Source organism: Catharus ustulatus, chromosome 6 (genome assembly GCF_009819885.2).
Source record: "Catharus ustulatus isolate bCatUst1 chromosome 6, bCatUst1.pri.v2, whole genome shotgun sequence".
Lineage (NCBI taxonomy): Eukaryota > Metazoa > Chordata > Aves > Passeriformes > Turdidae > Catharus > Catharus ustulatus.
In genome coordinates, this window is record NC_046226.1 from 16690678 (window position 1) to 16703091 (window position 12414).

Below are 12414 nucleotides of genomic sequence, written 5' to 3' on the forward strand. Positions count from 1 at the left end.
GCAGAATAACAGGAAGTGATTAAAAATGCTACAACTGCAATCCTGTGACAGACTTGATCTGTAAATCTGTGTTCTAACTGAAGAAACACTTTTTAAAAGAAAGGCTAGTACCATTACTGTGACTAGAAATAATTAATTTAATGCAAGTCTTGTGATATTTTTCTTAAAACTTCAGCATCCTGAGGCATATTTGGGTTTCCCTTGTGTCCATCTCTTGTGGTTACAGAGAAAAGTGCACATCAGAGACCTGAATTCAGAAAGCACACCAAAATGACCCAGCTGTATTTATTCCAATTATTCTTAAACTAATCTTATGACTTTAGAAGAATGGAGGAAGCTGAACTTAAAACAAACATGTGAAGAAGTCAGTATTGTTTCTGAAATTGCAACTGACATGTAAGCATGTTTTTACCTAGGTCATTTTCACATATTGTGAAAAAGTTCTTGCTCATGCTAAATGGAAGTCTCCATCAGAACTTTGACAGGTGCTTTTTGATCTAGCTTCTATAATTTTGTGGCCTCCACTGCCTTGACTCAAAGTGTACTGCCGACTATGTGCTCAGACATGATCCCATTGATGTATCCGCATATATGGAGGTAAATGAAAGAAGAGTGGGAAAGAATAGTATTTTCTGACTATTCAGCAAGAATCATTATGTGTCTCCAAAAGGTCCTTTTCCTGTTCTTTCTTGTTTGTGAACAACTTCGACAGACAAATCAAGAGCATCATATGGTTACAGATGCAGAACACACCAAACCAACCCACAAAGTTCTTAACAAGAGCACAGGGAAGCTCTTGGACATCGATATAGCTAAAACTTTTGGACCCACATACTTTGAGCTATATTCTTCCATTCCTTTCTCAGGAGTGTATAGGCACACTAGTGACCCCCAATCTATACAACTGGCACCTCAGTATTACAACAAATACACAAGTGAGAGCAGGAATACTGCTCCATACTCTCCTTAGTGCTCAGCACTGACAGTATCCTAAAACTCATGCTGACACTGTTGGAGAGAAGGCACACACTCCATTGCTATCACAGAGTTGATCAGAGTCACATTAAAAAAAATAAATCTGAACTTTAAATTAACTTGGCTAGTGCCACTGGCAAAATATCTCATCTCCCACACACCATAAACCACAGAGAGGCAAGGAGGGAGAGAAAGGAAATACACACTAGAAAGACAGATGGGAAGATGAAAGCATTGTGGACTAACACTGATACTAAAATGCACCATCTATTCCTGCCCTCAATCAATTCTTTTTGCTTGGCCAAGATAGACATCCTGAAGTAAAATGGATTCTAGGGTTTCCATATCACTTATCTCATCAAACCCCTCCACACAACATAAATTCCTACTCTGTATACATAGTTTATCACTAAACTAGCAAACCATGATTAACTGTGTAATGGTAATGAACATAAATCACTGAGCTCAGAGGTCATCTAAAACATGGCATATTACCCATAGTTTTAAGAGGAGCACAACTCCCATGACTTGTGCAATATACACACATCAGCTGAACAGAAATGAATGATCACTAAAGAAATAAAACTACAGAAATTGAATTGTCAGCACTGCTCTCACAATGACCCCAAAACATTCCTTTTTCTGAACATTACCTTTTGCCTCTAATACATAAAATCATGTCATTATGTTACACAATAAACCTTATTTCTACACAGAACAGTCCTGGTTTGTTGAGGTATTTAAGTTCAACACTGATGTTTACACATCACCGCAGCTTGCTCGTGACAAAACTACCCAATACATCTCAAGAGCTTATAGGACATAACAATTTTCCCATCTTACCTGGCTCTGTACAGTTCTTCTCTTCATGTGTCCCATTAGGTGATGCCATCAACCTTCTATTCCTCCACATTCCTGATACAATGCTTCTGTCTGGTACAGCTAATTCTTGGCCTGTATTAAATAAAAAGACATTACGCCCACTAGCACTGACTTTTCCCTGCATCATCCCAGCTGGACTGCATGTGCCCACTAAGAAGGAGCATGGACAGACCATCAGAATGCAAATAGGGCAAAATCCAAGGTGTGACTGGAGCACGTGCCAACAGTGCCACACAGACGTGTGTTAGGTGCTCCTGGCTCCAAAGGGTACAGCTAGGTGCTATATCCAAGCTGTTGGCATGTTCCAAGCTATCAGAACTATCTGCACACTTGGCTGTGACCCACAGCAGGAAAACATTCTGCACCAAGCAAATGCTGAAGCCTGTACCTGTGAAAGTCAACACTTGCAGCTCCTATAGATGAAACCAGCCCAGCTATGCTGACATGAGCAAAAAATCACACTTCCATTTAGTCATCTGTACTTGCACATATTACATTACTGCTTTCATGAAAAAATAAAAATGCATATGGATATGTTCCAGTTACATTTTAGTTAATTCTGTACTTTTCAGTTTTGGGTATGCTTAATAATATCAAACCATTCATAACTCGTCAAAGAAACTGGAAATCACAGTGAATTTTCATAAGTCTTAAAAATAAAAACTTTTTTAGAAGTCAATGGAGCTTTTGCCAAAACACATATTCCAGATCCATTCTCAACGAAAACTGTTAGAGTACAGGATCACTTGTGAGATCACGTACCATATACAACCATAATAACCAAAGAAAGAACAGAACCTCTTAATTAAATCACTTCCACCTCAATCTTACCTATTTCAAATTAACATATTGTAATAACAAAACTTCTTCCTTGGCCAATTTTAGAGTTTATACTGTCATCATGTAATACTTGTGTTTTCTTGGTGTCTCCTGGAAAGAGAAATCTTGTTTGGAAGTTAGTTTTTCCAGAGTAAAATATTCTGAGCCACAATTATAAGAAATACAGACAACAGATGGTCAGTGTTTATGGATAATATGTACTGTAAATTAGCCAGCTGGAAAAAAACCCCTACCTGATGCAGCATACCATCAAAAATTAGGTTATGAGGGATTTAGCTGATAACCCAGGAGATTAAAAACTTTCATTAGTCATGACATTTTTCATGAAAACCTAAAAAAGTTGTGGAAAACAACAACTGCAACAAAAAACCCCCTCAAGCTATGCAAACATATTCATACCCCTATTACTTGTTTCCAAGTTGAAAGTTTTAAGATAAGCAATATGCTAATATTGTCTAAGACACCAAATTCTTATATGGATGGCTTGTTGCCATCCTAGATACAGCTCAAACAAGCCAGGCAATAATTTGAGCGCAAGAGCGTTACAAACTATGACAAGTTCCAGCAGATTTTTCTTCCCTAAAGCACACACTTGAACTTCAGCTTTAATTTAAGTAGATGACCTAGCCTAAATGTGCTGAAATCTGAGATTCTTATATTAAATGTAGATGCTTAGTGATGGGCTTAGTCAATTTTGTTTTTAAATTTTAAAGGACTGCTGGCAGCCCTACCTAGGGACGCAAGTGCTGTCCCAGCAACCTCAGACTTCGTATTTGAGAGATGTGAACCATTATTGCAGGATGAGGGCCTGAAGCTGCACACTTAGAGCCCAAACTGTGCCAGCAGGCAGAGGAACAAATGGGAATGATATGGTTAATTATACATGCATCAGTTTACCAATACAGCACACGCAGAAATGATGCAAAAGGCTCCGTTGTAATACTCGCTCCACAAAACGTACGATTAACACCGTTCACAGCCTAAAATGCAGAATTTTCTCTCAAATCTATACTGTAATGGGGGGAGAGGTGTTGGGTGTGTGTGTGAGATTGAGAAAAGAAGCAGCTGCAGCTGATGGAGGTTTACAATCTAAGGACAAAACAAAAGGCAAGCCGAAGTTGCGGAGGGGACCACAAGCGGCTGGAGAGAACTCCACTGATGCAACAGCAGGGGGGAAACTCGTCCAGGGCCATTCCCAGGCACAGAGCTGCCCGCGATGCCCCGCCGGTTCCCGGCCCGAGCCCGGCTCGGGGAGCCCCGGACGAGCAGGCGCCAGCGGCGCCGCTTCCCCCTCTCCGCGGGCAGCGCATCCGCCCGGGGCTTTCTCCCGAGCAACCCGCGCTGCTCCCCGCCTGCACGCCGGGACACTTCCACTGGAAGACCCCAAACGGGAGCAGCGACCGCCGCTTGACCTCGCCAAGCTCCGGCAGCCCCGGGGCGGCTGCAGCCCCCGGGCCGCCCCAGCCGCCCGCCCGGCCCCGCCGGGGTCCGCCGGTCCCGCCGCCACCGCCACTCACCCGCTCTGGAGAGCAGGCTGGACATGCACCAGGCGAAGAAGAGGATGGCGCAGATGAAGCCCAGCTGCTGCAGCAGCATCTCCCGCCTCTTGCGAACTTTCCTCAGCATAAGCAGCATGGTCTTCGGAGGGGCGAGCGGCGTCTCCTCCAGCTCCATCGCAGCGAGAGCGGGCGCCGAGGGGGCGGCCAGTGGGTCGGTGGGAAGGCGGGGATCACTCCCGGCGGCTTCCCGCGGACGGCTCCATTTCGGTCGGGCTACAGCGCCAAGAGAAGCCGATGCCCAGGGCCTCAGGTCGGCAGCGGCGCAGCGGAGGGAGAGGCAGGTGGCGGCGGGCGGGGAGGCGGCGGCAGCCCGGAGCGGGGGGGCGAGGCGTCGCGCTCAGGGGCCGGGCTGAGCCCCGCGCCCCATGGCCGGCGGCGGAGGGAGCGGCGCGGCGGCGCCCCGCGCTCCTCGGGCAGCGGCCGCCCCACAGCGCGCCGCGGGCTGCGAGTCAGCGCCGAGGGACGGACACATCCATGCGGCTCTCTGCCCGCCCGGCCAAGTTTGAAGTTTATCCCTTTCCTCCCTCCCTCCCCCGCCGCCAGCCGTAGGCGGCAGGTGGGCGACTGAGCCGCCGCGGTGAGAGCAGCTGTCCGCGGGCTCTCAGCCCCGGCGGGCGGCTCGGCCCCTTCTCCCCGCCCCTCTCCCGCAACTTTCTGGGTGCTGCTCCGGCACCCATGGCAACGCGCATGTGCTCTCCCCCACCTCCGGGCCGGGGGGGAAGGAATTAAGTGCTGAAATTAATCCTTTCCCTTGCGGGCGCAGGAATGTCCCGCTCTCGGTGTCCGCGCGGTGGGAGCGGGCAGCGGTGGGTGCCGAGGAGCGCGCCGGGCCGGGCCGGGCCGGGCCGGGCCGCCTGAGGGGCTGCAGCGCGCGGAACGCGAGCAGCGCCCGGGGCTGCCGGGGAGCGCCGGTGCCTCGGGGCTCTCCCACTGTCTCTGGAGATGCCTTTCCAGATGGGCTTCCATGGGGACAATGGCGCTTCTGCGCGCAGTTTGCACTGCAACGAACGCGTGGTGCTTAGGATGACAATTAATGACCCGTTGTGTGAAATGGTGGTTAGTCGCACGCTGTGCCACCGAGATTTCTTTTTTTTTTTTAACTAAAATTCTATGTTTACATTAATTAGGTGGTTTCTGTTAGCCAACGAGTGGTGGGAACTTCCTCCTACAGCACGCACATCGCTTCTATATTCCTCTCAGAAACGCATGAGGAAGCACATGTAGGCAAAATGGGATTAACTCATCTGATCTTCTTTTTGATACAGCATTTGGCTTACGACAGAAAGCCTTTCAGGTGATTCCCTTTGGATCATTGTCTGTATTCTTCAGAACATACAACATGTATCTGGAATTGTTTGTCATGGTTTCATAATTATTGTACAAATACCTTATATGAACAAATGATCACAAATAAAATATCACCAATCCTGTTTTCCCATCGTTCAAATGTGTTTTCCAGGTTTTGCTTGTGAATTCTATCCACTATAAGGTGCAGAAGCACAGTGCTCAGGATGCTGTGGTACACACTGCATGTGAAATTGCTCTGGGTTCATCCTGAAGACTGCCAACTGTCTCAAGTGCAAAAGGCATTATTCAAGCTGGAGAACCAAAGAGCAACAGTGGTGTTAACAGCTACAGAAACTTGTGTGTCTTAACTCCCCAAGCTCCATGGGCACCTAGGCTCTGGTGGGCTTTTGACTCTATGATTTACATTAAAGCAGGAAAACAACTGCATGTCAGAAGAATGGCACTGAGACATGCACCAGTCTCCTCTCTTTCATTCCATTTATAGGTGCTGAGAGAGGAAAAGTAACACTGAGAGTAACTGCCTTGCCTACTACAAGAAAAAAAGGTAATAGAGAAGATTACAAATAAGGTTATGCCTTTTGATTTCTCTCCATGGTGAGATAGGAAATCTCACAGTTGAACCTAGAAGAGTGAAAGCTGTCCCTGACCAAAAGAATTGACTGGCTAATTAGACACAGAGGCAACAGAAGTTCTTTAGATTGGTACTTTTTTTTATAGTGGACTTGTTTTTTCATTGAAGACCTTTAAGCTCCAGTGAAGGTGTTGGTTGGCTATGTCAGTAGAGATGCCACTTTATACCTTGTCAGATGTTGTAGTAGATGGGAGCTAGTTCTTCACATGGCTTTCCATCCCCTCTCTTCTGGGACTGAAGCCTCCCCATCCATTCCCAGTGGCAATGCAAATACTAGTCTGCTGTGCCCTTTTTGTGTGTTTAATGAGAGCTGCAGTGCTGACAAGACTGTAGTTTTCTGTATGAAGATTTTATCTGGCAATAGAAGGATGGTAACACTGGAGGGGATTGCAGAGATTTGTTGGGTTTTCAGCAAAATAAGTTTATAATCTGCTTAGAGTAATAGAATCATTGAGGTTGTAAAAGGCCTGTAACATCATAAGTTTCAACAATTAACCCAGCAATGACACATTCACCACTAAACCATGTATCCTAGTGCCACATCTATACATTTTTGAACACTTGCAGGGTTTGTGATTCCACCACTTCCTAGGGCATTGTTCCAATGCATGACCATTCTTTACTTATAAGGGCTTCAAAGAGGCTGTTCTAATGGTGGGTCTCTTCCCACAGGTGATGAAAGTTGCTTGTGATTTTTATGTTTACTCTGTTTATTCACTTATTTACTCTTTCCACTGAAGACATTTTCAAAGCCATGGCACTCCTGATCTGAAGAGGTACTGATATTAAGACATGCAATGACAAGTGTGCCACAATTGAGGTAAATTTGTGTCTGGAGTTTTGTCTGGAGTTGAGGCTGTCATTCACAGATATTCCATATTTGTGTCAATATGTTGTTTACACAAGGAGCATGGAAGTGAACCATTGTTAGAGGTCCTGAGTTTCACATGTGAGAGATTTTCATTAATTCTGTCAGATCCTATGAACATCACATGGATCAAACCAAAGCACATGGTTAGTAATAGGAATGCAATTATAATATTGCCTGTTTTAACATAGAGGTTTTTGCCTTTTTTTGGCGGTTATGAAGTTGTCTGGTTTAGAGTTAACAATTAGTGACTTTAGAAACCCTGAGGCCTTCCCTGTGAACCATTGAAAGCAGGAAACAAGAACCAAAACAGTGAAGAGTGCTTTTGTGAATTCCTTTACAGCACAGGAGAATCTGCTACCCATGAAAGCAGTTCTCAGTGTGATGGTGTGTGCCTCTCCCTTTCTTGTGTACACAAATGAGGCAGATCAAAGTTCAGACAGTACTAATCTCCTAAACCATACAAGCTTCTGATTAGCATTTTTAATCAGTCTGGTGATCACAGGGCCGCCTCAAAATTGTTCTTGAATATTAAACTCTCAGAACAGAATTCCAAATCACTTTTATTTTGCTAAGGGTTTTTTGAGAAATGTGTCAGGTAATTCTTTGTCTAGGATTTCTCAAAGGGAAAAGGTGTGCTGCAGAATTCAGCTCCAGCTGCCTCTCACCAGGAGGGTCTATTTGAGTATATTTGAGCCATTCACATGGAGGTTGTTACTGGAATGATGTCCCAACACTTTCATCTGATTTAAGACATCCATGCTGTGTATGACGGTACAGTGATACAGTGTTGGGGACAAAAAAGAAGCAAATGCTTTCTGCATAAGGTGACATTAGAGAAATTTGCATTTATTTTTTAAATCTTAAATTATTGCTATTTCTTACTGCAAGCAGAACAACTGTGTATAAATTCAGTGAAGCCTTCCATTAATAGTCTCAAAAAAGAAAAAAAAGAGTAAGACACATGGTTTTCTGAGTGATGCTTTCACAGTGAGTGGTTTGGTGATACTTCGGATGTTCTGTTTCCAGTATAATCAGCACAAAGTGTTTTCCAGACTAGGTCTAGGGTTGCTGAAAGAATTACATTTTGAAAATTAAAAGTATTTGAGAAATATCATCAAAAAAAAGTGTAGAGAAAGAAAATATTAAAAAGCACTTGTCTTTAAGATAAACAAATCTTCTTTCTTATTATTACTGTGCTAATTTAACTTTTGTGTATGTCCCACGCCAAAATGTCTCACTAGAAGCACATACTAATGTTAGTTTCATCTAGCACAGCCAAATATGCTTGTTTTTCATCTCAAGCACAATTAGTATCTTGAACTGAGAAACAGCCAAAAGGCTTTGAATTAGAGAAGTGTCTCACAGGAGATCCATGAAAGCAGCTCATCTGAGAAGAAAATATTGATGCTGCTGAGAGTTGAAGGAGAAGTATGTTTGGATTAATTTTCTATGGCAGCCCCTAAAAGGAGCAGAAAAGGCAGCAACATGGCACGGTTACTGGAAGCTGAGACCCTGTTAGTTGGCCATGAAGACTGTTCAGCACAGAGGAGCTGGATGATTAGAAGGTGATTGTGGCAGGTACCCAACCAGCCCTAGGAGCCTTTTCACGTCTGACTTTTCTGGCTGATAAAACCAGCATCCCAATATAACCCCTCTGTCCTTTCTGCAAGGTCAAGAGGTAATATCAAAGAAAAGCCAACAATGTTCCCTTAAAAAAGGACCCAAAAATCTCCTACAAGCCATAAAAATTTAAGTTAGGAAAAAGGCATTGGTGAGAAAAGAGACTAGGATACTGCCTTTGCTAGTTGGCCCAGGTGGGGCCATAAAGGGGAACCATGGAGAGAGCCTAATTTGGCACTGCCCATTATCACCTGACTGTCAAGGAAGAAGCAATCCTGTTTTTATTTAGGACCTAATCCCTGGCAAAGGAGGGCACACATATATGACGTGACGATACAAGCTTGCAGAAAGCAAATCAAATTTAAGTTTTGAACTGTAACTCCAGGCACCTTGCCTCCTTAGGTGTATATATATATATATATATATAGCCACATGGTTCTTTAAGCACTGGTGAAAGGTGCTTTGCTGAACCATACTTGAAATTTGGAAATCAGATCCATTGTTGGCATCAGTACTGTGGGTTCAGCCAATGCCTCTGTGACCACTATATTACAGAGAAGCTCCATCTCTAGTACTGAGCACTTATCCATGTGCTAAGATCCTCCATGTCTTTCTATGCATTCTCAGATTTTTAATCTCCCAGTTCTAGTGGAGAGTTGCCACTTGTATTATCACATAGTACTTCTGCATGCTTCAGAGGCAGAATTATTCCTTAAAACTGAGAGTTATTTCTATAGTTTAACTCAGATCTTTGTTTTGCTTTCAAGGCTGTACATAACTGAACTGTGAGCCAAAATTTAAATGCTATGAAGAAGTCTGTCTCACATTGTAACATGGGACCACATTTTCCTTTCACTTACCCGACTCCTCCCTTGTGTTTTATGTCATGCAGTTTTCCAGCTGCTGTATTCTCTTTAATAATCTTGGGTAATTCTGCTTTTTATTTCTGATGAGCATCTGTGGTTACACCCCACATTCAACACTTAGCTAGGACCCCCACACTCCCTAAGAGCCTGCCTGGGAGTTTAACAGTATGCAGAGATGCTACAAGCCAGAGTTTCTCATATCCTTTATGCCATGAACAACCTCACATAAGCACAGGAAGGAGGTTCAAGCTGATGCATATAATCTTTCTGCCATACAGTAAGTACAAATGGTACCAACCAGATCTAGGCACGTGATGTGATCTTTAAAGTACAAGCAAATAAGATCAGTTGACTCTTTATCTCCCCCATGTGCTGTTAACACAGTTTATGTACATCGTCTCTCTTCATTTCTCCAAGCCCACCAAAATGTTTTCTTGCAGGAGAGGTGAGACATTATGCATATCAGTGGTATTCAATGTGTCCTGCTCATAAAGTTTCAATCAACATCTAGCTAAAAAAAGGGATTTTGTTAGAAAAACCTTAATATTTGCACCCTTAAATCAATATTATCTGAGCCTTCCAAAGTCATCACAGCATCTATGTTTAAAGCCCTCTATTTCTCAGGTATATAGGGATCTGATTAAATCCTTTCCAGATTTGAAGAAATCATGCACATGCATAAAGCCATACTGAAATGGGGGTTAAATTGCAGGGACTGTTACACAGCATATGCTCCCCACACACATTCTGTCTTTCTCAGTTTCTCGAGTTTGCTGTCTCCAGTGCATTCCAGTGTCAATTAACTTTACTATGTTTTCATTTTACCAATGGTTTTCTATTCCTCTCTGCTCTCACACTCACTTTCTCTTCTTCCTATTTCTCTGCTTCCTTTATGCTTTTCCTCTGTTTGTTACGCGACTTTGTTCCTCACTTCTTGATTTTCTAGGCCCAGTGCAAATTTTTCACTTTATCCTCTCTCTGTAAACAGAATTATTTTCTCCTCTTCAAATCTACACAAGGGTTCAAGCTCAGTATTGATTCTAAGCCTTACTCCCAGAAGACTGGGGAAGTTTGACTGTGCTTACCCTCAACTCTGAAGAATGAGGTTAGCTGACATCATGCTAAACACAGGGGACTGGGGCTAATCACAGCACTTTTTTCCATCAGTATACAACACATTTGTTTGCTCTTCATAATCTCATTCCACTCACTGATAAGGAAACTAAATTCAGCTCCATAAAATTATCTCCATTTTTTTTTTTCTTTCTGGAAAGTTTTATATGTCTGAAATAAGTGAAATTCAAAACAGCTACTGAGGAGACATCTTCACACACCTCAGTCAATCACACTTCGTTCAGCTTTCATACCTACCGGGAAATCTTTCCAAAACCCTTTACTAATCCCTCGGAATGAGAAGGATTATTAAATCATCAATTTAAAAATTGATTCATTACAGTGAGAAAAATTTTCAACAGTTATGTTGCTGGCCCAAACCACAGACTGCTGTGATCTTATGGATACACAGGAGGAAGCTTCCTGTGTATTTGGAGAATTCTCTCACCAAAAAATGCCTCAGATGGTGTCAGTGCTTGAAAGCCTGAAGGCCAGAGAGGTCCAGTGAAATTGCTGTCGGGGTAGCTGGGAGAGATTCAAGAGGGCAGCTCCTTTCCCACATTCGATTACAAAGAGAAGAGCAAGAATCCATCCTCAGTGAATACAGAAAAAAACAACTGCAAACTCCAAACACTGTATATACAAGGGCAGGAACATGTATCAACGACTGATGTCCTTGAAACAACAATATTGGAAAGGTGAGAACTGTCTTTATTTGGTGACTTGTAGAACACATGCTTGAAGGAACCTGCAAAGGTCGTCTTTTTAATTCCCTTTTCCTAAGGCAACACCAACTCTCCCTAATGTTGAGTGGGCTTGTTCTGAAACTTAATACCCATTTTTATACTGAAATTGCTGTTTGACTGCCTATCAAAGCTTTTAAAATAAAACTATGGTGAAAAATGTTAAGAAAATTTACACCTCCTACTTTGGCTGGCATCTTTTTTTAACACGGCTAGTGAGCAGAGCTTGGGTAGTTCTGGGAATTTTCCTCCTCATATGACCACAGATTTTCAAAAACAAATGTTTATTCTATTGAAAACCTCTAATGTTGAAGCTAAAAGGAATTGTAACTCTCAGTCAAAGAAGGGGAAGAATATTCTTACCATTTCTTTCTGTAAAGTTAGTAAAAATCAGGTTCTTTCATTGGAAGTAGGAAGAAAACAACCTTGTCCTAGGAAGATAAATTTAGTGTATAAAATCAAAATGATAGTTAGAGGGAATGGCAATCAGAGAAATCAAGTGAGTGGGAATAGTGCTCAATGGAGTGTTATGTATGAGGAATTCAGAGCATTTATTTCATTGCTGTTTCATGTTGTCTCCTGTGGAAAAGATAAGAAAGGGGGGTTAATTTGCTCCCCATTATGTTCAGACAAGAGAGGAGAGGACTGAGAAGGCTGGTTTGAAATTCAGGTTCAGAACAGGAAGGAGAAAGGTTTTTGTCTAAGGAGGCATTTAAGGGAAGGAAGGGAGAGCTTTGGTACACAAGAACAGGAGATGGTTCTAAGCCAGTGGGCTGGGCACAGTCACGGATGGGAGCAGGCAGAGGGAACCTGAACCAAAGTGTATCAGAAGGGTGAGTGAAACAAACCACTGGGGAAATGAGCACCACTAGGTCTGCTTTAAAGATCAAGCCTTGTACTGTGAATTTGAAAAGGGCTGGTGTAGCAGGAGAGAGACATCACTGTAGCTGCAGCACATTAAGAATCCTCCATAGACGTTCCCTTTAAGTTTACAAAAAGGGCCACA

At 43.2% G+C, this 12414-nt stretch overlaps 1 protein-coding gene across 1 annotated transcript in view; it reads right to left on the bottom strand.

Annotated features, from left to right (window-relative positions):
• LOC116997380 (ras and Rab interactor 3-like) overlaps window positions 1-4564 on the bottom strand; it is a 157926-nt gene extending 153362 nt beyond the window's left edge. Inside the window, exons 1-2 of the mRNA XM_033061961.1 lie at window positions 4215-4564; window positions 1819-1929 (exon numbers count right to left, since the gene is read on the bottom strand). Coding sequence (XP_032917852.1) covers window positions 1819-1929; window positions 4215-4371 — 268 coding nt within the window. The 5' untranslated portion in view covers window positions 4372-4564. The remainder of the gene's footprint in view (window positions 1-1818; window positions 1930-4214) is intronic.
• Window positions 4565-12414: the final 7850 nt, after the last annotated feature.